Raw genomic sequence first — 27,399 nt, forward strand, 5'->3', positions numbered from 1 at the left:
TATAATGACAGATAAAATTACTATTAATAATGCAATCAAGAGTGGGGGATATGTCATTTGTAATTTGTCATTCCTAAGAAATGTATTTTTCATGGGCTGAGTTGAAATGAAACACTCCATAAAATTATGAGCCAGGTGGAAAGCTGCTGTAAGAACTTTTCCTCCTTTCCTTTTCAAAATGCCATTTTAAAAATTAATAAATCATTGCATTGGATTCAAACTTAGTTCTATCAAGAGAAGGCCCATTAATTTCGATGGGCTTAATCTAAGTACGACTAAATCTGGATCAAACCCACTGTAAGCAAACCCTATATGAAAAGATTTTAGAATCCTTATTTTTCAGTAGTTTTCTTCAGACATACATTTTTTTATAGAGACGATTACTGAGCAAAGAATTCTGTCTCTTATATTATCCTGTCATGCAGGTAGTGCAGAGAGTAATAGGGAATTTCAACCAGATTCTTAACTCGAAAGGTTCTTCTGTTGTGTTTCCCTATATTCCTACAGTCTCGCCAAGTTTGCTCTTTGGAATTTGATGTGCAGAAGAAAAAAAGACAAAATTCAAGTAAGATAATGGTTTCAATAATTGTGGTTTTTGTCTAACACAGATGTGGGGAGCCTTTGGCCCTCCAGTTGTTGTCGAACTACAACTCCCTGACTATTGGCCATGCATGCTGGGGTTGATGGGAATTGTAGCTCAGCAACATCTGGGAAGTCAAAGTTTCTCCACACATGCTCTAACATATCACGGTTTTATATCAGCAATAATTCTTGTGAAGAATATTTAAATTAAACATTTCCCATTGTTTCAAATACATTGAATACCTAGTAAAACATACTTAATTTTACATAAAACCTGATCCCTTTAAATTGGCATTTCTTCTTACTGTCTGTTTTTTCGATGTTTTCTGATCATTATATTTCTGTTTGATAGGTCACTCTGCACACCCCAATTTTTCCAAGGCTATGGCTGCAATCCAATTCATGTCTACTCAGAAGTAAGCTCCATTGGGTTCAATGGGACTTACTATTGGATTGCAGCCTAAAATATCCCAGGCATATTTCTCTTGATCCAGCAAGAGAGCACTGTATACAGAAGCAAATATATATATATATATAATTTGCACACAGCACATGCAGATGTGCCTCTAAGACTGCAATCCTATGCATACTTATGTGAGAGTAAGCCCCACTGAACACATAGGACTTATTTCTGGGTATACATGAATAGGACTGAACTGCAAGTATAAATTTGCATTCACAGAGTAGAACTCATATGCTGGATGCATAGTTCTGATGGAAGGGAATGTACTGAGCTAAGCAAGTTGGACCAGAATCTGTATGAATATTTCATCATTCGTATTTGGTTGCTTAAAAATATTGTTATTGCTCTGAGCCTTAGTATGGTGAAATAAAAATAGCAAATAAACACATGGAGCAAGTAAAATATAAATGAGTTACATAGATGATTTCAAAAAATAGATCCAATTTTTGCAAAGATCCTCTTTGCACTTAGCACAGAAAGTTCCTGCAAGCAACAGATCTTTGTTTGCCTTCTGTCTTTTAGAACATGGACTATCCCTTATGGTGAAAGGATCCCATGAAGGACACCAGGAGTATAGTTTTGGCTCTGACTCTTGCGTGAGACCCTCATACCAGTCCTCATTCCACTATATCAAATATAAGCACCCCGCACTGGATGTGAAAATACCGAAGAAGGATCTAGATTATGCCTTTGTACGTTGTTCATCAGCCTAACGCTAACCGTAAAAGGATTGTTTTTTTCTTCATAGCTATATTTTTGTGGGGTTTTTTTAATTGTGTGAGAATGCACATTTTAAAAATCAGGTAATCAAAATATGCATAGGGCAGAATCCAACTTTCAGGAGTGGACTTTCCTCAACTCTCTGGAGCAGATTTTGAAGGTCCTTGGGGACAGAGCTGCGGAGGGGGGGAGGAGAGGAAGTTGAAATCCTGTTGCACAAGCAGAAGTCTGTTCTGGTCATGCACAAACAACGTTGGATAAAATTCATGGACATGCAAATTTGTCCTCTTTTGGGTAGAAACATATATTTATTTTTCCAGGGTCCATGTTCCTATAACAAAGAAAAAAGATCCCTCAAAGTGGAAATCAATTCAATTCCTACAAGCAAGAAAATAGTGCTAACAGAGGTGAGCGTCGATTGCTGCTGTCTTGCATATTGCTTTGAATGGCTTCTATTGCAAGAGGAATGGCTAAGATTGTTTTCTCTCATAATCTATAGAATAGCCAATTTATCATTGTCATTATTATAATAATTAGACAGACTACGGACAAGGCTTAGATATTCTGCGTCATGGACAAGGCTGTCATATTTGCGCTGTATCAAAAAGATTCCAATGATGCTCCAAAGGAATCTATATTCTGCAGTCTGGATCAATTATTGATTTATTGCTTATTGAATCAATTGGTAATTTTGTTACTTTTGAGAAATAATTAATTAATGCAATGAACATAAAAGCAATGAACTATGTATGCATTTTACTCTGTCAGTTTTAAATCTTTTAACAAATGGTGTATTGAAAATCCTATCTGAAAGCTGTCTGCTTGGAAGGACAGAGGATAGACTCAGATGCTTAGATTCAGTGATCTCCTGCATGACTGTAAATCAAGTCTACTTATGCAAAAGAGGTGAATCACCAATTTGTTCTCCCTGTTGCAGCCCTTTGCACTACATCATGTTCTGTTCAGAAACTGCTTTGGATGGGGGGACAAAATCAGCAATACCTTGTGCATAAGTAGAAGCGTCTTCAACCCCCACAGTGGAAATTTTGGATGTAAGCCACTGGAATCATCTCAGAAACTAACAATCAAATTCATAAATCTGAGAAGGTCACTGCGTTGCTTAATTAACAAATATGATAAAATTAATAAAAAGAGGTTATTTTATCTAAGTTGTGAGAAGTTGTTTAAACAAAAACCTTCAGAAGTAACTTCTCCTAGATCCCTAGAAAGGCAACTAATCAACATGTTTTAATAAGTGGATGAATATAAATCTAATCAAATAATTAATTCATGAGTCAATCAAAACAGACAGTTTATTGAATAACAGTCTTAAGTGGTTGAAACACACAGTCTACTGTAAGGTTTCATTTGGTCTGCATTTTTCAGGGGACCAGCCTAATTTGCACCTCCTGAACTAACACATTGATCGGAATGTGATTATCCAGATGTTGCAATAAGTACACAAAAATGTGCATTTTAGGCTAAAATATGTTTTAAAATGTGTGCACTAAAATAATATAGATAAATATTTTTATTTATTTATTATTTGATTTTTGTCCCGCCCTTCCTCCCATCAGGAGTGTTTTGTGACAAAAGACATATTTAAACATTAATTTTAATACTGACTTTAATGGAAATATTCAAATTAATACAGAAATGGAATGGAATGAATTTATGAATGATCCCATGTGAAAGTAACACAGATCAAAAACAGACTGATCCATCTATGTTGAAAAGTTGGTTGCCTAGCTTCTTGAAACAACTGTTAGAAATCTAATATTTCTTGTGATCCCTTAACCAGCTCTAGTCATGCATAATCGAGATGTCAGCATTTGCTGAGCTATCCAAGAACTAGAGATGGGTGAGAAATTTGATTCAATTTGCATTTCAAGCCAAATCTAACAAATTTGCACGTTCCAAAACAATATGAGAACTGAAACAATATCCATCCTTCGAATTTCACAGTTATTTGAATTTTGCAACGCGGTTCGCCAACCAAACAATATTTACAAAAAGGCATACACCAGGGGAAAGTGTGCATAAAAATGAATGTATGGGTGAAAATATTATACAAAATGCATTATATTAGGAGAAAATGCTTGCAAAAATGTGTACATTAGTAAAAACCACATGCAATTTTTTTTAAAAAATGCACAGTGCTACAAAAATGTGGAGAAACAAATTTAAGATTGGAAAAGTGAGAAATGGGGAGAACCGAAAGTGACAGATCTTTCCATCCCTAATGAGAACATACATGGGGATTTGCATCACATTGGAATGAGTATCCCATTCAAAGTAACAAAGTCTGTATAGAACAGGAGTAGGGAACCTCAGGTTCAGGGACAAAATGTAGCCCCCCAGGCCTGTCTCTCTAGCCCTTGGGGCTCACCTCAGGTCACACCCCTCATTGGCCTTGTTCTAGAACCTCCTCAAGTGTTTTTCCTTATCTGGAATGTTTTCTAGAGCTTAGAGGATAATGCCTTTTGCTTACCTCGATGAAGGATGGAAAGGGTTTCTGTGTGTGTATAAAGAAACTGCTGACTTCTGCGTAATATAGCATACTGTACAAAGACAACAGTCATATCCATTGCTACATGCACAGTTTGCTTCTGGACAACCAGCCACTGGTATGAGGCCCCTGGTAGGTTGCCCATAAGGGAACGTGGCCTTCAGGCTAAAAAAATGTTCCCTACCCCTGATTCCTCCTTTCAGTATTTATCTGAATCTGTGTCAAATTTATGCCCAAAGTTTCCAATCCAGTCAGTGATATGTGTGAACGTTAAAAGAACCCCACTGAATCAGACCAAAGGACCATCTAGCCCAGCATTCTGCTCTCACAGTGGCCAACCAGATGCCTATGGGAAGCTCCACAGCTGGGAATGATAGGTGGGAAGAGAGTGCTGATGTCCTGCTGTCGGGCTTCCTATAGACATCTGGTTGGTCTCTGTGAGAATGGAACGCTGGACTAGATGGGCCATTGGGCTGATTCAGCTGGCTGTTCTTCTGACCTGAGTGCAACAGCACTCTCCCTGCTTATTATCCCCAACAACTGGTACACTGAAGATAAATCATAGCCATAATGGCTAATAGCAATTGGTGGCTTTTTTTTTTGACATAAATTTGTTTCATCATCTTTTATAGCCATCCAAGTCGGTGGCTGTCACCACTATATCTTGTGGAAGTGAATTCCACAGAGAAGTAGTATTCTATTCTGGCTTTCCTGAATCTTCCAATTTAAACCAATTTACATGCATGTATATTCAAAACTGAGTCAGGGAATCTGTGTACTATGCTTCAAAGAGAGACAATGGATTCCTAGGAATGAAAAACATCAGTAACACAATGAAACTTATATGTCTATTCTGGATTTTCAGAATAATCAATTTGCATTGCATGTGAAGACAGAAGACTGGTAAGAGATCCTTCCTGTCTCGGATGGTAATAGCTATAATTTTAACTATTTCTCTCCTTGTCTGTCTGTTGGAGAAATGTTCTTACAGGTGGTTAACCATGTGTGCACCTATTGAAAGCAGGATATTAGTCATTTTGGTGGAAATGGAAGCTGATAATCTGTATGTATGGGTGCAATATGAATACTGTACCTATAATCAGAATCATTTATTAAACGTACAGAGGTTACATAAATTTAACAAGAGTTTATAGGGAGAGCGCCGTGTCATTCTCTGTAGTCTTTTCAATCAAAAGCTCTGCTGTGTGAAAACACTATAAATGTTTGCTGCCTTGTAAAAACACATGACTGAGTACCCAGTGATTCTTCTCCTGCTCTGCATTTCATTAATTGGTCAGTACAGGATCATTGGAGCAATATCTCAAAACTTATATTATTATATTTATGAATCTCTTCCCATGAGGCATCCCAAAGTGATTGACAATATAATAAACTTGACTATTGCAAGACTTGTTGATAATATGCACTTCAAAAAATTTTGAAACAGGTTTCAAATGGCGAGATATAATATGCCTGTATTCTCTCTCTTTTGCTGTGGGTATTCCAGCCAGACCGGCCTAGATGTGCGCTTGGAATACGGCCTTTGCACACAGGAGCAAGATTTCCTGAACAAAAGGAAGAACATTGTTGCTGGTGCTTTGAAGAAAGTTCTCAGACTAGGAAAGGACTTACAGGACCATGAGGTACGTGATGCAGAACTAACTATCCCTGACGTATGAATTATCACAATAAGTGGAATAAAAATCTCTTTGGGTTGTAGTTCAGGACACAGCATCTGTTTTGCATGCAGAAGACCCTAGGTTCAAACTTCAGCAACTCCAAGTAGCTCTGAGAATGTCCCCTGTCTGAAATCCTGGAGAGCCACTGTCAGTGTAGACAGGAGTGAGATAGACAGACCAATGGGATCACTCAGTATAAGGCAGCTTCCTTTGTTCCAACGTTCCTGACATATTGGATTTTTCAATAAACATTTCCATGTCAAGCATCAGTGTGAGGCTTTTGTTTTCTTCCCCCCCCCTTTTGGGGTTCCTTGTTCTGGCCCCTTCCTTTTCGTGTCCTGCCAATCTCAACGACTCTAATGGTGGAAGACATGATTCACTAGAAAAGACAATAATGCTGGGAAAAACAGAAGGGAGTAAAAAAAGAGGAAGGCCAAACAAGAGATGGATTGATTCCATAAAGGAAGCCACAGACCTGAACTTGCAAGATCTGAACAGGGTGGTACATGACAGATGCTACTGGAGGTCGCTCATTCATAGGGTCACCATAAGTTGTTTTATTTTAATGTATTTTAAGGTCTGTTTTTATGATGTTTTAAAATGTTTTTACTGCTTTTGTTTGCCGCCCTGGGCTCCTGCTGGAAGGAAGGGCGGGATATAAAATAATAAATAAATAAACCTTGATTGACTTGAAGGCGCATAACAACAACAATCTCTCACACTGAAATCAATGAGACTGAATTAAAAATGAGGACTGCTAGGGGTTTAAATAAGTAGTCAGCTAAAGTTCTCATCAATTATGCTGTGGAGAACAATTTTATTTGTTGTGTTAATTATAAAAATATAACTTGCTTAGCCAACTGTGCCCTCTTTGAATTTTAATCAATGAAGGAAGAACCAGTTGTAATCACTAGGGTTAAGATTTAAGAGCACACTTAATTTTTTTAGGGAATTTTGGCTCTGGTATTCTAGTATAACAAAGAATGAAATTATTGAAAGTGACCTTTCCTTTGTTTACTAAAATTGCAAGTTATCTCACACTTCATTCAGCATCTTAAAAAAAAACCTTTACCAAGGTGTTTGTGATGTACAAATATCTTTACACTGAATTGATTAATCAGTTCACTGGTTAAAAAGCAGATTCTGGAAATTATTTTAAAGGTTCAGTGTATTGTACATTAGCCTGCTGTTCCACACTGCCATCTCTAGTTTTCTTAATATACTGTAGACATATATCCTTCATGAAAATTAATTGGGGAGGCATGCATATCATAAGATGTGTGTTCATATAACAATTACACACTTCAGACAGCTGTCCAAATATGTATACAATAATGCCAAACTTCATATATCACCATATATAAGATTTTCTATGCAAATATTAAACTATCTGTATGAAAATGTTATGTATGAAAACACTTATGTTGGGGAGGAGAGGATGTGAGATAGATAGGGATTTAAAGCATTGAGTAGATTAAATAAATAAGTGATGTGAGAGAGACTGTATTTTCAGTTAACCTGAAAATGGAATGCTCTGGGATGTGTAATGGCAAAAAGATAAATAAAACAGCAGTGCAATTGGGTATGAATCAACTGTTTACTAATATCACATACTGGCAGAGTATCTGCCTTTGAGGTGCATGCTGAAAAATAAAAAAAGCTCGTTCATTTTTACAGTTGTAATTTATTTGTATTATTGTTTATCTTAATGTTATTTACCACCTAAAAAAGGCAATGTAGAGGCTATAAGTTTAACAATGACAAAGATATTAAGTATCCCCTGTATCTTTTTCTCCACATCAAGGCTCTTCTTCTCTTTTAAGACAAAATCACCCTGATGCTCAAATATGTTATCAGTTTGAGTCTTTTCCTGCCTCTTTCCTTCTTACTGATTACATATTTCTTCTTTGCTGGTAGCATTTTCTAATCCAGAAATGGATTACCTGCAGATCTACTTTGCTAGATCCCATCATACAACAGTGGGGAAGCCAGATCCCTCAATGGATCATGGGGCTGCCATCTGCACAGAGGTCATCATGGTGTCTGTATAGCAAGCATTCCCTCATCTCTCTGTGCCTTAGCTGGCTTGTTTATGTATTTCAGGTTCCAGTAGTGGCAATTACAACAACAGGGGGCAGTACAAGATCAATGACTGCATTCTATGGAAGCCTGCGAGGTCTTCAGAAGTTAAATCTGTTAGACTGTACTACATACATAACTGGTTTGTCTGGCACAACGTGGTAAGAACACAGACATTAGGTTATATTTGGAGTTACAGAAGTTAGCCTTGATTGATCTATATGTTGCTTAACTTCTTGGTTGAATATAAAATGGAACCACTGATCTATTTCACTATCAAAGCTGTGGCATGCTATCCTTTGTGAGTCTCTGGCCATACTTACATTAAATACGTGGATCTCCGGCTTTTCAGCAGCCCCCTCAGCCACGCATGCGTGATTGACACACGCATACGTTGAAGGCTGTGGCTGGCCGCCTTCCCGCCCTTTCTCAGTCAGGCAGGGACTGCAGAGACAGGAGGACGAAGCGGCTGCCAGCAGGTGCCTGAAGCGCCACAGTCGTTCCTGTGCTTTAGCAAGGCCCAGCACGTCTAGCCGCCGCCCCTGCAGGGACCCCCCCCCCCGCAGCAGCCCCTTCCCACTGCCGAGCGGCACACAGCCACAGCTGCAGCAGCAGCAGCCCTGCCGCACACACAGCCACAGGTGAGGGTGCTGGAGTAGAGCCCGCAGCCGCCTGGCCGAGTGAGGGCAGCCTCCTGGCCCTCGTCCGCCACGTGGGCACCTTCGGCCAGCCGCCTCCCCTGCAGGGACCCCCCCCCAGCAGCAGCCCCCATGGGAGCGGTTGCTAGAAGGTGGCATCCAAGCGGCCTGGCAGCCTCAGCAGGAGCCGTGAAGAGGCGGTGGCAGTGGAGGCCAGGCTGGGCCGGCTCCTTCTTAGCCCCGGCCCGGAGCCAGTTCCCCTGCTCCGGAAAGGACGGCTGGCCGCTTCACCCCTCATGCTGTGGGCGCCACTGGGCGGCAGCAGCCGTGATGGAGCTCAGCAGTCTCTGGCTGGGGGGGCCATCGCGGCTGCTGCCGCCCAGCAGCGCCCACGGCATGAGGGGTGAAGCGGCCGGCCGTCCTTTCCGGAGCAGGGGAACCGGCTCCGGGGCTAAGAAGGAGCCGGCCCTGGCCGGCCTCCACTCCTGCTGAGGCTGGCAGGCCGCTCGGACGCCGTCTCCTAGCAACTGCTGCCAAGACAGCACCCACATGGCCTGGCAGCCTCAGCAGGAGCGGTGAAGAGTCGGTGGTAGGGGCCGTCTCTCTCTCTCTCTCTCTCTCTCTCTCTCTCTCTCTCACTCACTCACTCACTCACTCACACACACACACACACACACACGATTAAAAGATTCAGGCACAAAGATTAAAACATGCACACATGCACAAATGTAAACTTAACTTCTTCAGTAACACACAACTATCATACTAAGAAAACTAGAGGAACAGTTCTTTCCCTTAGACGTGCAAAGTAGCACTTGACAGTTTTAAACATTTATCAAAGTATTATTGAAATAAGGTTAGGCCCATCATCTTGGCTGCTAGCATTCAAGACTTTGCATTAAGATTCAGTAGCAGCAACCTATACAACTTTTTTTCTGCAATGACAAGTTACTATATTTCAGCTGATCAAGGTCATCATAAGATTCTCTCTCCAAAGCTCTGCTACTTCTTGGTACTCACAGTTTATTTTAACTATTTCAAGTGTTCAAAGTGCTTCACGTGCACCATTTCAGTAATCATTACACCACGTTAAGGCAGAAGCAACTCACCCAGTGGAACAGATCTACAATGCCAATATCTTAATGCCTCATCAGTCGCTGAAAGCCGCAGCAAAGCTGCTGCTAGAAAGTTAGCATTGCAGCTCCACCCCACATGGTGAGCCGCTTCTGCTGTGAGGTAGGCCACAATAATCATTCTCATACTGCAGATGGGGAACCAAGAAAGATTCCATCAGCTATGAGCTTGGAAAAGTTACTTTTTTGAACTACAACTCCCATCAGCCCAATCCAGTGGCCATGCTGGCTGGGGCTGATGGGAGTTGTAGTTTAAAAAAGTAACTTTTCCAAGCTGAAAAGAGACGGGAGTGCATGCTCTCCCCTTCTCTGCTGAACAACCAGCAACTTTTGGCTCCTCCTGTTCTTGAAATCTTTCCATTTCAGCTGGTGATTACAAGAACTCAAGAAACAGTAGCAGTTTTCTTTCTTTTTTCCTCCAAATCCCTTTTTCTTTTGTGGCATTTCTTTTTAGATAAGGGATGGGGAACTTCAGGCTTCTCTATCTGGCCATCAAGACTCTCCAAGTCATACTCCTATCCAGCCACACCAATTCTCCCAGGCCACATCCTTCACAGGACCAGCTCTGCACCCTCTGTGAGTGTTTTAGGCTGGCTGAAATATATCTTTGAACACTGATAATAATTCTTGCTTGCCTACATGAAGAATAGGGAGGTGTGTGAGAGTGCAGAAACTACCCTACTGTTCAAAAGTGAAGTGCACATTCAGTACTCTGCCCGCTTTTGCCTCAGCCCCACCCATCACTGGCATGTAGTCCCCAGAAGTGAATGTGGTCTTTGGGATGAAAAGGTTCCCCATCTCTGCTTTAGATTGTAGGCCTGAGGGCAGGGACTGTCTTACATTTGTAAGCCACTCTAGGCGTAGTGGTTAAGGTGTTGGACTATGACCTGGCAGACCAGGGTTCAAATCCCCACACAGCCCTGAAGCTCACTGGGTGACCTTGGGCCAGTCACTGCCTCTCAGAGGAAGGCAATAGTAAACCACCTCTATCTGAATACTGCTTACCATGAAGACCCTATCTGGGATCAACTTGAAGGCAGTCCATTTCAATTTTGCATCACCCTAAGCTTGTGAGAAAGAATGACCTTGTCACTTCAGATGGACCTAGGAACACCCTATTTTAGGTAAGATTTCTATTTTAATCTCCAATCAGAGAATTTTTTTGAATGGTATGCTCCAAGCAACTGTGGTTGATACAATGTATCATGTTTAATGACATCACTAGGGCCCGCCCATGACATCACTGGGGCCCGCCCCGTGACATCACTAGGGCCCGCCTCCATTTTCTCAGGTTTTTGGATGGTTCCGACCTGGCAACCCTATTTTCAATGTTATTCTAACTTGAAGAAGCAAGAGCCAATGTAGTCCTTTATATACTGGGCTGGATCTAGACTTACTCATACTTGCAATAGTCATACTTGATATCAAGGGAGGAGCTTAAAATAACCAACATAAATCCCATTGATTTCAATGGGTCTAATTAAAGCATGATTATGACTGGATCCAACCCACCATATATACTGTGTATACCTGTGCCCAGGAGATCTGGGTTGAAATCCTGATAACATAGATCAGGGGCTAACATCCTCCAGATGTTCTGGACCACTACTTCCATCATCCCTGACCATTGCCCATACTGGCTGGCAATGATGGGAGTTAGGGTCCAACAACATCTGCAAGGCTCAACATTGGCTACCCATGGCATAGATTCAGTGAGAATCCTTAGTCAATTGTTCTTCTTCAACCTCATTTTATCATCTGTGAAAGCAGACCTAAACAGGAATCGCAGTTCACCCCCATCATTTGGTAGGACTTAGAAATGGTGCAGGAGTGATAGAGATTTATAAAATTATGAATGATGTGAACTAGAAATAGAGAGAAATTTTTCTTGTTGTGTTTACTTACCCCCAAATAGGAGTATATAACCTGGACCATATTAGACCAGGATCTGTAGTGGCTCTCGTAACACTAAAATGTTGGGTTGCCCAATTAAATGTATTGGTGGTAGGTTCAGGACACACAAAAGAAAGCTCTTCTTCACATAACTATCAATAGCTACTAGCTATGATAACTTAATAGAAATTCCCATATTGAAAGGAAATATTGGGATACAAGAGGAAAGATCTTGTGGACTTCCTAGAGGCATCTGTCTGGACCCATTATTGGAAATAGGATGCACTTATTATCATATTGTCCATCTACATATTTCCTTTCTCAGGACCATGGCAAATTTGTACAAAGAAGCTTATTGGTCAAAAAAAGATCTGGATGAGCAAATCAATGAGGTTAAGAGGCACGTGACCAAAAGCAAGCTGGACAGCTTTTCCATGGAGCGTTTGAAATATTACAACAGGCAGCTGCGTCAGCGGAAACAAGAGGGACAAAAGACATCCTGTATAGATCTCTGGGGGCTCCTTATTGAATATTTGTTAAATGATGGGGTACAGTACTTTTGTTACTTCTTGTATTTATTTTTAGCCCGTCGAATGGCACACATCCATGTGCTTAGTCACACATAAGAACAATCATCCACACATACATGATATAGCTTAGACATTTATAAATCCAGGCCTTTGCGTTGGGGGTTGGGGATGGTAGCATGCATAAGAGATGCTGGCAAGAACTAGATTTGAGAGAAGTATTGCTTCCCATAATTGTATATTCACTATTTCTTTTGTTACATGGTCCCTTCTGGTCAAATAGGTTTTGTGGATATTTGATGTAACACAAAAATCAAACACCTACAAAGTGTGTTTACCAGGGACAAACCTTGAATGAATGCATACAGTGTGAACAATTATCCCTATTTCAACTTTCACTCACTGAACTTCCTAAAAAAATCATCTACCTCCAGCCTCAGCATTAAAATTTACAGAGGATATGTTGGCTACATGGAGCCTTGGTTTTATTTTAAAAAATGGTGTGCATCGCTGCCGGAGTCTATGTGGCCCACAACTTCATGTTCTGTTTCTTTACCTTCAAACAGGAGGAGATAGCCAGGACTACATTAGACTACTACTCCAGAATCTGTAGTGGCTTTCTGGAGTTCTCAAGCCACAATTCAGTGTGCTGGTTCTGATTTTGGACCTTTAGACCTCTTGGAACTTAATTTCTCATTGCTAGAGCCCATTTTCGAGCCTATCATGTGGCATTTTCGAGCCTATCATGTAGAAGTGCCTATCAAAGGGCACTTCTCTGCCACCATTGCGTCTGCTCAGTGTCGTCTGGCGATGCTTTTCCGGGTGGTCTGGGGTCTTTTGGGCTCTGGCCCTACATTAGACCCTGAGCCCTCAGTCGCTCGCTGTGACATGTTTGTGAGGCTATTTGCATTCGGACTGACTTGGACTCCTCATTAACTACAGTTGTGCCAGATGTCCCCGAAGTTTCCTCTTGTCATTTTTCTATGGATACTTTTCAGCTTGTAAAGCCTGAGGATGTGGACAGGATTCTGGGAGAATCGAGGGCCACTACTTGTTCCCTTGACCCTTGCCCATCCTGATTAATCAAATTTGCCAGAGGGGGAGTGGCTGACTGGTTGGCATATTTAATTAACACCTCCCTAAGGGAAGGTTCTATGCCAACATTGTTGAAGGAGGCTGTGATAAGACCTTTGTTAAAAAAGCCTTTGTTAGACCCTGCGGATCCTCACAACTTCCACCCAGTCTCTAATCTCCCCTTTCTGGGCAAGGTGATTGAGAGGGTAGTGGCTGCTCAGCTCCAAGTTTTCCTGGATGAATCGGACTATCTAGACCCTTTTCAATAAGGCTTCAGGCCTGGTCATGGGACAGAGACTGCCTTGGTTGCCCTGCTTGATGACCTACGCCAGGCATCAGACGGGGCGAGTGCATCCCTGTTGGTACTGCTGGACCTCTTGGCGGCCTTCGATACTATCAACCATGGTATTCTTCTGGACTGTCTGGCTGGGATGGGAGGCACTGTTTTACGGTGGCTCCCATCCTACCTGACAGACAGGACCCAGAAAGTGGTGCTGGGAGACTACTGCTTGACCCCCTGGCTGTTGGCCTATGGGGTACAGCAAGGTTCCATTCTGTCTCCCATGCTCTTTAACATTTATATGAAACCACTGGGAGAGGTCATCTGGAGATTTGGAGTGCAATGTCATCAATATGCTGATGACACTCAACTCTATCTCTCCCTACCACCTGGTTGCAGGAAGGGAGTGCTCATCTTAAACCAGTGTCTGGAGGCTGTGAAGGGCTGGATGTGGGCTAACAAACTGAAACTTAATCCAGACAAGACGGAAGTACTGTTGGTCAAGGGAAAAACTGCATCAGGGACGGGGTTGCAACCTGTTCTGGATGGGGTTGCACTCCCCTTGAAGAAGCAGGTCCGCAGTTTGGGAGTCCTCCCGGATCCTGCCTTGCTGCTTGAATATCAGGTGACTGTGGTAGCCAGGAGTGCTTTTGGCCAACTCAAACTGGTCTACCAGCTGCGTCCATTCCTGGAGGCAGTTGACTTGGCCACAGTGACACATGCATTGGTGATATCAAGGCTTGATTACTTGATTACTGCACTCTATGTGGGGCTGCCTTTGAAAACGGTTCGGAAATTGCAGTTGGTTCAAAATGCAGCAGCCAGAATGTTAACTGGAGCACGGCGCAGGGAGCATATCACCCCTGTGCTTTATTGACTCCACCGGCTCCCAATTTGTTTCCGGGCCCAATTCAAAGTGTTAGTTCTGACCTTCAAAGCCCTAAACGGCCTTGGACCAATGTACATGAAGGACCGCTTACACCCATATGTATCTACCCGGGATTTAAGATCATCTGCCTCTCGTCTCCTCTGCATGCCTGGAGTAAAATATGTTAGATTGACAGGCATGCGGAAAAGAGCTTTTTCAGCTGTGGCCCCCAAGCTTTGGAATACTCTACCCCAAGATGTTTGCTCTGCTCCCTCCCTGTTGGTTTTCTGGAGACTTCTGAAAACGATCTTGTTCCAGAGGGCCTTTGGGAGGGACTGAAGGTAGAGCCTGACATTGATTTTATGCCTTCTACGTTAAATTTTACCATTGTAGTCCCGTTAGTACCAATCCCTATATATATGTGAACATAATTGTGATTAACCAAACAGAGGTTATGTGTATATATATTGCATTTTATGTATTTTAATTGTATTTTAATTGTATTTTATGTATTTTAATTTATTTTAATGTTTTTGTGATTTTACTGTTTACAATTTTATTATGTATATGTTTGATTTTATTTTTGTAAGCCGCCCTGAGTGCCCTATTATAGGGTAGAAGGGCAGGATAGAAATATTTTAAATAAATAAATAAATATTGCTAATTTTGTCTTGGCTGAAAGAATGCCATGTACACACTATGTTTGAAGTGGAGATGCACTACCAAAGCATCAGTTCTTTGCAGTGATTGAAAGTTTGTGTATATCTGAACTTGAGACTCTGGGGATTAGCTTCCAGTAGCTGAACCAATTTAGTAAGTGCTATTTTGTAGTATAAGAACCTAAGAAGCTGCCTTTTATTAAGTAAAGCCATTGGCCTTTCTAGGCCTTTCCAGACCACTGTCTACATTTGCTATTAGCAGCTCTCCAAGGTTTCAGCCAGAAGACATTCAGATGCTGGAGATTTTGCCTGGGACTTTCTGCATGCAAAATTGTTGCTCTACTGCTGATCTCTGGCCCTTTGAGTTTGTATTTTATGATAATTGTTTCATCTAGAGGACCAGAGATTAGAATGAATAACTCAGCCAATTTCTGCAGGGCAAATGAATGAAGAATGGTAGGAATGTGATACCGCTTTTGGCATTTGCTTGGCAAATTAAGTGCTCACTCATGCCTGGGAAATAATACCATCAGTGCTGAAGGCTTCATCTCTTGAGCACTGTGGCCAGTCACACTCTGAGGTAGTAACATTGAAGCACTGCAGGAAACAGGCAAGCAGCTTCCTTGTCTGGCAGGTTACCATCGTGCTGTATAGAGCATAAAACACTGTTCTTGCTGCCAGTGTCCCTAGTTTGAGGCCTTCATGCCTTACACCCAATTGCCTATGGGGCTGATTGCCTTCCAAGTGACTGTATTGTCATTTGAGGTCTGACGGCTCCAAGAGAAGGAAACTGATGAAAAGCCCTCACTCCCCCTGGCCTGCTTCACATTATCTGTCTCTGAGCCAGTCTGGGGTGTTGGGTGCAGAGCAGCCCCCAATAGGGTTCCCTTTGCTATATCAGCTGTACTAAAATCTTGTTTTATGAGTAGACTTCTGCATTTGCTGCACTCTTCATTCCAAAACAAGTTGTGCATTCTCTCCTTGTATAGTATTCCACAATAAGGTAAACTGAATGTTGTTTTCACCTATTTTCACTTACTCTGAGCCAGTCTTATATTTATTTGAATCATCGCAGAAAGACAACCATAAACTGTCTGATCAACAGCAAGCAGTGAATGAGGGTCAGAATCCTTTACCAATCTACACTGCAATCAACGTGAAAGAGAAGTACAGCACTATAGATTTCAAAGGTAGGAGATCTTTGTTTTTAAAACTGCAGCTGGGCCCTCATCTCCAAATGCTTTTGTGCAACATATAGTGTAACAGATTGGTAATGTCTCATATATTCAAAGCCACCTTGGCAAACTCTGTAGAAAGATAGGGTTCAAATGTAATAAATAAAGTCCAGGATCATGAAGCCCTTGGGCACTAGCTTACCCCAGGACCACAGCACTGTAGCCCCAACACCCCCTCCCAATACAGGCAGCACAGGGCTTAAATAGGCCCACCCGCCCCACCTATCTGCCACGTCAGTGAGCATGCCCAGTGTGCCACACAGCACACCTCTCAGCTTGAGCTCACCCAAAGGAGGGGCCCCTCAGAGGCTTTCCTGGGCTGCAGGGGTCTCGGTCAGGGTTCAACCTGGACACGTGCTGGCACCGGGCCTGTCCAGGATGGATATTATTTATTTATTTATTACATGTATACCCCGCCTTTCTTTTCATGATAGAAACCCAAGGCGGCTTACATATGGTTCCCAGGCGGTCTCCCATCCAGGCACTGACCAGACCTGACCCTGCTTAGCTTCAGTAGGGTGCTGGCTTCATGTGCCTTCAGACTATAGCATGGGACCCATTGGGATATGATGTTATGTTATGGTTTATTTCTATGCCACCTTTTGGCCGAAAAGGCCCTCAAGGCGGCTCACAAAAAATAAACACAAATACATACACATCAGAAAAGGACAATACAGTGTACAACAATTTAAATAACAAAATATTAACATTGTTAAAAAAGGATTGTTAAAAAAGCATCTTGCAGCATAGATAGTGCTAACAATAAGGCTGCACCTGCTATTATTACTATATAAGGGTTCAGGTTCAGCTTGTTACCTGCTAGATGTGTGGTTATGAATATCCCACTGATGATGCTGTCCTTGCAGATGTATAGATGTGAGTATTGTCATAAGAGATCACTCTATCTAGCCTACAGTTTGGATTCATCAGCTAAGATCTTCAGAATTATAGTACAATGGCCCAGTTTGAGCATCACATTAAGCCATTAATGTGAACGAGCAGTGTGCTGTTACACACTGTGAATTCTTGGGATAGGGTAAACAGGGCCGGATTAAGGCCAACTGATTTCCTAAGCACAGCCCAATATGGTGCCCCCTTCGGCCCTTCCATTGCTTAACTGACAAGACATTAAGACTCAATAAGTGCTGAAGGTGAAATAAGAGATTGAAAATTCAGTTTTCTTCCAGGCCAGATCCCACAACTATATTAAATAAAAACTGGTTTTTTTATTTTATTTAACACTAAATAGCAGTAAGCAATATAAGCAAATTATTTACTTATAACTAGGTTAACAGAAAAAATGCAAATTTTTGACACTGTTGTATGCATTTCTTAATAAAATTATTATAAGGGAAAAATGCAAATAATTTTTTTTATTGAAAACAATTTTTAATCATCCTCCCAAACATTATAAGGCAAAATAAGATTTGATATTATCTCTACTGAAATTACGTGATCTCGACAGCATACTTTTCAATTTTGAAAATCCCCTTTCTACAGAAATCGATGTTGGTGGACAATTTTTTAAAAAGATATTCTAATGGAGAAATATTATTTGTATGAAACAAACATCTTTTATTCCATTGCTTTCTAACCTTGAAGATACATAGCATTTCAGCATACATGGATCAAAAGATGCAAAATAATGCTTATTGACATTGTTGCCTACTTATAACTTTATTTATACTTTAAAAAGTTTTCTCCTAGATTTTTAATTGCAAAGACTTTGATCAAGTCCTCAAAACTAATCTGGCTTAACAAATCTGCTTCTATACTTAGCAGAGACAAGGCATCCAGCTTGTCTTGTCGCATAGTTGTTCTGTTGGGATTTTTAATATGCTTGAGCTGAGAAAATGAACGCTCAGCTGTGCAATTTGTGACCATTAATGTTAAAAATATACACAAGTTAATATATATATATTTATAATGATTAGAAAAACACTGAAATTCATGCAGAAAAATGTTGGTAACACAGTCAAACATACTGAACTCTAGGTCTATGTCTGACACCTTCAAACTTTTAAACTTTAGTCATTCACCATACCAAAGAAAACTTTTTTTAACAATTCATATTAAAGTCGAACACGGCAGATAAGGAGAATTACAAAAAATTCAACTAAAGTCAAGTGTGGCAGTGAAAGAGTTGAGAGTTAAGGGCATGATAGCTAGGGGGGGAACTCTATGGTGCCCCCCTTCCCTTTGTGCCCTAAGCACGTGCTTATTTTGCTTAATGGTTAATCCAGCTCTGAGGGTAAACTGTAAGTGTGCTGTGCCCTCTTGGGATATGGTGGAGCATAAGTCAAGCTAAAGAAGAAAACGTGTATATCTTAATTCATAAAACCAGAGAGAGAGCGCTTTATTTCGTGTGTGTGTGAATGTCATTGTATCTGCAGAATGGGTGGAGTTCACACCCTATGAAGTGGGGATACTAAAATATGGAGCTTTTGTCCGGGCTGAAGATTTTGGAAGCGAGTTCTTTATGGGACGCCTGATGAAGAGGCTTCCAGAGACTCGGATCTGTTACATGCAAGGTTATTATTATTATTATTATTATTATTATTATTATTATTATTATTATTATTATTATTATTATTACTATTACTATTATTACTATTATTACATTTGTGTGGCGGCATTATTTCTGATTCCTGCTGTTCTCCCAGATCTCTAGATCAGTACTTGAGCCACAATGGCACAGCAGGCCATAATGGCACAAAGCCTTGATTCTATTGTTCTATTGCTAACTTTTATACATTCTTTCTCCCTTTATAGGCATGTGGAGTAGTATATTTTCCCTGAATTTGCTGTATTTCTGGAATACATCTCACAGCTCAGAGGACTTCTGGCACAAGTGGACACAAGACCAAATAGCTGATATTGGTCAGTTGTTCTCCTACTTGACATTTTCCCTTTTGTTCATGTTCTAAAATGATCTGTAAACACTGAAAGTTGGCACCTGTCTATTGTAATATATCTCATTGTTGGTACTTTTGCTTTGCAGATGAAGAGCCTCATCTACCTACTAGACCACATGAGCAAAAGACACATCTGTACACACCCGCTGGACCGCTATCCAGTGCTTTTAGAAATGTGCTTACTGATCGCCTATCAGTTGCCCAGTATCACAATTTTCTCAGAGGTCTTCAGCTCAACAACAGCTACCTAGAGAATGATACGTTTCATAGATGGAAAGGTATTGGCATTTGGGGGTTTTAAATTAACCTTCTAATGCAGGAATAAGCCGCTTGAGATCCTCCTCAGATAGCATGCAACTTTCCACCAAAATGCCCAATGTTACATTATGGTTGTGGTGTGGGTCTGTGTACACATGCTAGATAGCGCTGCAGAACTTTCTATTATCAAGATGGCTTTGAATGCATTGGGTGGCAGTGGTTGTATGCTAATTGGGATTGAATGGGTCTTTTCCTAGCACCATGTACGTTAGAGATAGCCAACATGATGGTCTCCAGATGTTATTGGACTACAGCTCCCATCAGCCCCAGCCAGAGTGACCAATCTGATATTTTAGGCTAAATATTCCAGGCACTGAGCACATGGTGACTGCTTGAAAAACATGCTAACTGTTTACATGTGGCAACTAAATAGCATGCAGCTGCTGCCACATATGAGATCCAGCATTTCACACAGCACAACAAACACATTTTTGGGATTGTGTCTGGTAACATGCAAACAGCTCAACTGGTATGCGAAGTCAACAATACCAGTACCAAGATACAGAGCAGTTTCAAATCACTACACCCTATGTGGCAGCCTTCCCCAAGCTGGAACCCTCCAGATGTTTTGGGCAACTGCCAGGCCTGGCCATGCTGCACTGGCTGGTGCTGATGAAAGTTGTAGTCCAAAACTTTTGGAGGGCTCCCGCTTGGGAAAGGTGCTATATGGCAGTGAGAATTGGAGTTAACTCTGTTTCAGTTACTGCTCTTTCTGTTTTGCTGTTTAGATACTGTACTAGACTCTTCTTCACCCAATCAGCTGACCCAAACAGAAGATTACTTGTCTCTAATAGATACCGGATTCTTCATCAATACTAGCTCTGCACCTCTACTGAGAAAAGAGAGGAAGGTGGACGTTATCATACATTTAAATTACAGTGCGGGATCACAATCGTTGGTGAGAAATGTGGCTTTGCCACTCTTGCCCGTCATCTCATGCAGTATTGTAAATCATGGTATGCTGTGGTATATCACAGTCACTTTGCCAATGGCCACATATCCCTTTTCTCTTACTCCTGTTTTCTCAGACACCCTCTGACATGTATGAGGCAACGGTAAGTTTTAGACATGGGGAGAAGAGAAAAGGACTTGGGAACAGGAGATTTAGGACAGAAAGTACGGAGGAAGCTGAGAGACCAGGAAAGAACAAGATGCAGGAATAAGAAAGGACTAGGAGAAAAGGGTTGGATACGCTGAAGGTTAGGGTAAATCTGACTGACTGGATCCTGTCCTGATACTACATAAGTTGCCACAATGTCACAGAATATTCAGGAGAAACCCCCAAGGGACACATAGGTTTGGGCAGGGCAGGCTGCGCAAAGGGAAGGATGGAAGAATTTCCCAAGATCCCTCACCTTCATTTGGATCCTTTATGTTGCCTCCAGGTAGCATTTGTAGGGGAGAACTAAACAGAGTTCTCTTTGGGAGAACAGGTGCAACATGCGCAGGTGTCTGCTCTTGGAACGAAAGCCTACAGAGTGGTGAGGAGAACGGAACTTAGATTAACCTTTCCACAATTTTTTGAAGACTTCCCCTTGTCGTGCTTCAGAAGTCAGCATCCTCTTCACAACTGCCATTGTTAACCTTATTTTTAAAATAAGGATTCCATGTTGTCTCGTATTTACCATGCTATTGTATTATCATTTTTTCCATTTAGCCCCTGAAGCAATCCTGCAAGTACTATGCAGAACAAGGAATCCCATTTCCAAAAGCTGTGCTGAGTGAAGATGACAAACATTTGAAGGAATGCTATTTATTTGATGATGTCGAGAATCTAGAAGCACCAATATTAGTATTTTTTCCACAAGTGAATGACACCTTTCGCTACTACAAAGCACCTGGTATGCTGTCATCATCATCACTATTATTACACAGTCTGTGTACACCGTGATGTATAGAGTCACATTTAAAAAGGCAATTCTAGTTAGTTAATAGCAGATGATCATCTTTGCTAAATATAGTTACCAGTTCTTTATTTTATACATTAATATGTTTATTTTATTTAAATATTTGTATCCTGCCTTTTCATCTCAAAGACTCCCGAAGACGAATACAATTTAAAATCGCATAAAACATTTTTAAACAAAAAATAACATGTAACAGAAAGTTCACAATAACAACGGGCCACAGCAGGCTGCTAAATATTAATAATCAGCATGAAACAGCAGCTTTAAACAATAATCAGGTTCCACTTATTCCCAAAGCCTTCTGGAACCACTAAGTAGCTACTAATTGCTAGAAGGCAAACAATCTTGGCGCTTAATGAACCAGCTGTAGCTCTGAAATGATAAAACCCTGATAATTGGACTCTGTAATCTTCTAAAGAAGCACAATTGAGGATCTTCTTTAGCACAGCTAAGAAAGTTTAGCTTCAAAGAAAGTATTGCTGATGCCAATCTGGTCATGCTAACTCGTGCTAACATTGGCAGTACCTAAGTTGAAGTTGAGTGGGCCAGCCTTCTAAAAGCAATGGTGACTAGGCAATTTCACAAGGAAATCCTGCATCTGTCTGTCTGTGTTGCTGTTGAATGTGTTTGTATGAGTTTGATTTTAATTAAGTCCCATTGTTACTGCAATGTTTTCTTAGGTGTAAAACGCTCTGAGTCAGAAATGAAAGAAGGCAAAGTTGATGTCTCCAGTAACTGCACCCCTTATTCTACTTACTCACTGACATTCAGTAAGGAAGAGTTTGATCAACTGGTGGAGCTGAGTGAATACAATATTCTGAACAACCAACATCTGATCATGCAGGCTTTGCATACAGCAGTGGAACGGAAAAAAACACTTAAGTAATCTTTTACTGAGTCCTTCTCTGTATGGAATGAGGTGCTGAAATGTGGTCCTAAACTCTCTGGGTGTTCTTAAGTCTAAGTGAATTCAACTTTGGTTGCACCAAAGGGCTGTACCAGATAAGCCAAGCTATTTGATTTGGGGCAGCAACAGAAGTCATCTTTTTCCGGCACTTGTAGTTCTTTTATGAATGACTGGTATTCTAAATCAGCATGTCACACACCTGTAAACTAGACATCAGCTGTGCTGATTCCCCAAAGCTGGTTGCTGTGAATCTATTTATACTAAAAGAATCAAGGATTATTACATTCATGTCTTACTTATGGGCTTCCCATAGGCACCTGGTTAGAAGGGACGGAATGATTGGTCACTTTTGGTTCTCTCAGTTTCTCACTATTCCAATCTTAAATCTAATGGAAATACTTCAGCATTTTAGTGTGAATTTTTCCTAACAAATACATGTTTATATGCATTTTTAACTAATGTGCATATTTTTGCAAGCAATTTATTCAGATATAATGCATTTTGTTTGTTATTTTCACAAATATATTCATTTTGTGCACACTTTCCCCTAATATATGCATTTTTGTCAAACATTGCTTGGTTGGAGAACTGCATCGTAAAATTAGGATAAGTGCTAATTTCGAAGGATGGCTGTGTTTTGGTTCTTGTATTGTTTTTGGAAAGTGTGGATTTCATAAATTTGGCTTTAAATGTGAACTGAATTGAATTTCTCGCCCATCCCTACTAGTTAGCCACTATGAGATCTGGATGCCAGACTAGATGGACTTTTGGTCTGATCCAGCAGGGCTACTCTTAAATTCTTAACTTAGGAACATACCAATTGTCCCCCCAAAATCAATAGTATAGCTCCAAATCAAAATCCAAATTGGTTTCATTTTTGGATTTGTTGCTACTGTTGGGGGCTATTGACATTTGGAAGCAACTTACAGTGATCTGCCAGCACAACCCTATGCATATTTACACAGAAGGAAGTCTCACTGTGTTCAGTGGCACTGTCAGGAAAGAGCTTTACCCGTGTATTTGATTGTTGCAAATGATTTGGAGAATCTCAAACAATGATCAAGAAAAAACGATAAGAAATAATCAATGGGGGAAATACGATTATTGATTGCTTACACTGGTAGAAAGGTTAAATTAAGACCTACTACACACCATTCAACTTTAAATAATTTTGAAGTTCACCACCACACAGTAGGCACGGTTATAATGTCTTACTCATGCCTGATCAGCCTCGCAGCACATCTTTTGCCACTTGCGCTCTAGCCGTTGTCCAACCTGTTTCATTACCCTTAATTCACTGGTGTACCAAGGTGTGAACCAGGCTTCAAAATGCCAGAGACAGCACTCAGTGGCAACTGTGTTAAGAGTCCGATGCATCTTGTTGTTCCACAGCATGACAAGAGCTTCAACAGAGTCACCTGCTCTATCTACTGGAAACTCCCCCAAAGCATTCAGGAATCCAGTGGATTCCATTAGTCTCCAGGGATGGACCATATTAACCTGTCCACCACCCCTGCAAGGGAGGATTGGAGCCGTAAGTCTAAACTTCACCAGGAAGTGGTCTGATCATGACAATGGGGTTACATCCACCTCCCTGTCTCCAGACCACCCCTTCCTCCATCTGGAGCAAAAACCAAGTTGAGGGTATGCCCTGCCCTATGTGTAGGACTGATGACAACTTGAGATAGCCCCTTGGTTGTCATGGAGGCCATGTAGTCCCAAGCCAGAGCACTAGAGGCAGCATCAGCATGGACACTGAAATCACCCAGAACTATCATTCTGGGTAATTCCCTTAGCTTTATTCCCTCCCCAATCTTAGGTTGCTTCCAGATGGCCCATTTAATGACCATTCAGCCTGACTTGTCTGCAGAGAGATTTGATGTTGTAGGCTATTTAATGAGCATTTGCCTTGTTTGTGACACAATTAGACAATGGCTGCCTGAATTTGCAGGGTTGTGATTAAATCCCACTCAAAAATAGTGACCATCTGGAAGCACCCTTATTGTTGCTTTGGGTTCTCCTATTCTCCCCTTAGTGGGGATGTGACAAAAATTGATCCAGTTTGCATTTAAAGGCATATCTATTTAATTCACACTTTTGAAACAATATGCAAATTGAAACCCAGCCATTCCTTTTGAATTCACACCTTTCAGAATTTTGCAATGCAGTTCAAGTAAAGTATGCAAAAATGCAATTGCAAAAATGCATATATTGGGGTATCGTTCCAATTTTAGTATATGTGCTGCCGAAAAATTATATATTCATGAAAACAAGATACAGCACATTATATTATGGAAAATTGCTTCACAAAATCAAGTACATTAGGAGAAAATTATACTAAAATGCTGATGAATTTTCATGAAACTCAGAAAGTAGTGCTGGGAGACTTCTGCTTGACCCCCTGGCTGTTGGCCTACGGGGTACAGCAGGGTTCCATTCTGTCTCCCATGCTCTTTAACATTTATATGAAACCACTGGGAGAGGTCATCTGGAGATTTGGAGTGCAATGTCATCAATATGCTGATGACACTCAACTCTATCTCTCCCTACCACCTGATTGCAGGGTGGGAGTGCTCGTCCTAAACCGGTGCCTGGAGGCTGTGAAGGGCTGGATGTGGGCTAACAAACTGAAACTTAATCCAGACAAGATGGAAGTGTTGCTGGCCAAGGGGAAAACTGTCCCAGGGATAGGGTTGCAACCTGTTTTGGATGGGGTTGCACTCCCCTTGAAGGAGCAGGTCCACAGTTTGAGAGTTCTTCTGGATCCTGCCCTGCTGCTGGAATATCAGGTGACTGCGGTAGCCAGGAGTGCTTTTGGCCATCTCAAAATTGTCTACCAGCTGCTTCTGTTCCTGGGAGCAGTTGACTTGGCCACAGTGACACATGCATTGGTGACATCGAGGCTTGCTTACTGTAATGCACTCTACGTGGGGCTGCCTTTGAAAACGATTTGGAAACTACAGTTGGTCCAAAATGCAGCAGCCACAATGTTAACGGGAGCATAGCACAGGGAGCATATCACCCCTGTGCTTTATCGAGTCCGCTGGCTCCCAATTTGTTTCCGAGCCCAATTCAAAGTGCTGGTTTTGACCTTTAAAGCCCTAAATGGCCTTGGACCAGTGTACATAAGGGACTGCTTACGTCCATATGTTCCTACCCTGGATTTAAGATCATCTGCCTCTGGTCTCCTCTGCGTGCCTGGAAAGAAAGAAGTTAGATTGACAGGTATGCGGAAGAGAGCCTTTTCAATTGTGGCTCCCAGACTTTGGAATTCCCTGCCCCAAAAAGCCTGCTTTGCTCCCTCCCTGATGGTCTTCCAGAAACTTGTAAAAACTATTTTGTTCCAGAGTGCCTTTGGTTGGGACTGACGGGTCAGCCTGACACCGTTTTAAGTTTTTTATCTTTTATTTTTATTTTTTAAGTTCTTTTATTCTCACTCTCTTATATGTGTATGCACATATATACATGTATGTATGTTTTTATGGCTGTGTATGTGTATGCATAATGCATTTTATGTATTTTAATTGTATTTTATGCATTTTAATTTACTGTAATGTTTGTGTTTTTATTGTGTATTTTACTATATATGTGTGCTATTTTATTGTAGCCGTCCTGAGTGCCCTATTGTAGGGTAGAAGGGTGGGATAGAAATATTTTAAATAAATAAAATAAATATACTTTCTATTTCAAGAAATCCCTATGCGGTTTTCATGCTGCTAGATTCCCATCAGCCACAGTCAGCTTGGCCAATAGTCAGGAATGATGGGCGTTGTAGTCCAACAATATATCAGCTAGCCCAGGTACACAGCATGAATCTGTGCAGAAAGTCAATGAGACATATTCTCTCTCTTCCCTGCACATGCTGTAAGGATGGCAAATCATTCAAGGCAATTTAACTGCTCTGCAGAAATTTCACAGCTCCATCAATTGGTGACCGAAATCAGTAGCACATCCAAACTTGCAAGTACAACAATAAATTTTGCTCTGTGGTTAAGTTCACATATGAAGGCAGGCTCCTCTTATGTGTGAAACTGCCTTGCTAGATGCTTTAAGGGAATAAAAAAACCACATACACACTTATACTGAGTACTACATGTGCTCTAATCATTGCCCTGTTTGACAGGCATTAATTAAATGATGTCCCAGTTACAGCCTGCTGTGAAGTGCCAATGGCCCATTTAGGGAGTGAGAAATGGGATCCAGACCCTTTTCGGTTCTACAAAGGCAACTGGCGCCATCAAGAACTCTGAGCCATCAAATGCAGTGATGTCTATGCAAATTATATATACTTTTTCAAAGGTATCCATAACAAAATGTTGAAATTTTGATGAGTCACAGAAATGCTGCCTCTGGAATGCAGCCCTCAATATATTAACATTTATCACTAGGTAGTTTTGTACTTTTCTTTTATGTAAACTTCCCTGGGGATTTCTATTGAAATGGATTTTTTAATAAACATGTTTTTTAAAAAATCAACCTGATTTTATGTATAATTTATATATATAATGAAGACAGATTATGGGAGTTGGAGTCCAACAACATCTCTAGGGCCATAAGTTTTCCCTCCCTGCTTTAAAGCATGTGGGCTCTGTGTGTCTGCTCTGCTGTGATTCCAAGAGGGGCATTATAAGGGGAAATGGTGGCCATTAAGTGACTTATAGTAGCTCTGCTACTCCAAGGGACAGCAGCAAATACTATTTTTGAAAGAAAAAAGCCACTGCTACCACCACTTCCTCCAATAAGCTCCTAGCCCCCGCAACCCGCCTCCAGATTTTCTCCCATCCTTGAAAACAATTGCCAAAATTCAGGACATCAGAAAGGGGCAGCAAATTGGGAGGGAGGTTGGCTCAGTTCCTCTCCACATACCATTTCCTGCTGGAGATCAGGGGAGGCTTGCAGTTTTAAAAGAGTTACCATTGCTAGCTAATGGAAGGCCTGGCAAGGCCTTTTGTGTAGCCGCCCTGCTTAACTTTCCAAATATAAGGGTGTAACGAAATCAGAATTATTTATGTT

At 41.2% G+C, this 27,399-nt stretch overlaps 1 protein-coding gene across 3 annotated transcripts in view; it reads left to right on the top strand.

Annotated features, from left to right (window-relative positions):
- The window catches only part of LOC133377369 (cytosolic phospholipase A2 epsilon-like), a 40,365-nt gene extending 13,528 nt beyond the window's left edge, over nt 1–26,837 (top strand). For 2 of the 3 annotated variants that reach the window (XM_061611339.1, XM_061611341.1), the window contains 14 exons: nt 508–565; nt 1,568–1,737; nt 2,086–2,172; nt 5,140–5,177; nt 5,782–5,917; nt 8,057–8,193; nt 12,022–12,244; nt 16,180–16,294; nt 18,733–18,870; nt 19,112–19,219; nt 19,341–19,532; nt 20,301–20,470; nt 21,230–21,413; nt 22,160–26,837. In XM_061611339.1, coding sequence (XP_061467323.1) covers nt 508–565; nt 1,568–1,737; nt 2,086–2,172; nt 5,140–5,177; nt 5,782–5,917; nt 8,057–8,193; nt 12,022–12,244; nt 16,180–16,294; nt 18,733–18,870; nt 19,112–19,219; nt 19,341–19,532; nt 20,301–20,470; nt 21,230–21,413; nt 22,160–22,365 — 1,962 coding nt within the window. In that variant the 3' untranslated portion in view covers nt 22,366–26,837. The remainder of the gene's footprint in view (nt 1–507; nt 566–1,567; nt 1,738–2,085; nt 2,173–5,139; nt 5,178–5,781; nt 5,918–8,056; nt 8,194–12,021; nt 12,245–16,179; nt 16,295–18,732; nt 18,871–19,111; nt 19,220–19,340; nt 19,533–20,300; nt 20,471–21,229; nt 21,414–22,159) is intronic. The other variant, XM_061611340.1, reaches the window with a different exon arrangement.
- The last annotated feature ends 562 nt before the right edge of the window (nt 26,838–27,399 follow it).

This window comes from Rhineura floridana, chromosome 2 (genome assembly GCF_030035675.1).
Source record: "Rhineura floridana isolate rRhiFlo1 chromosome 2, rRhiFlo1.hap2, whole genome shotgun sequence".
Classification (NCBI taxonomy): domain Eukaryota; kingdom Metazoa; phylum Chordata; class Lepidosauria; order Squamata; family Rhineuridae; genus Rhineura; species Rhineura floridana.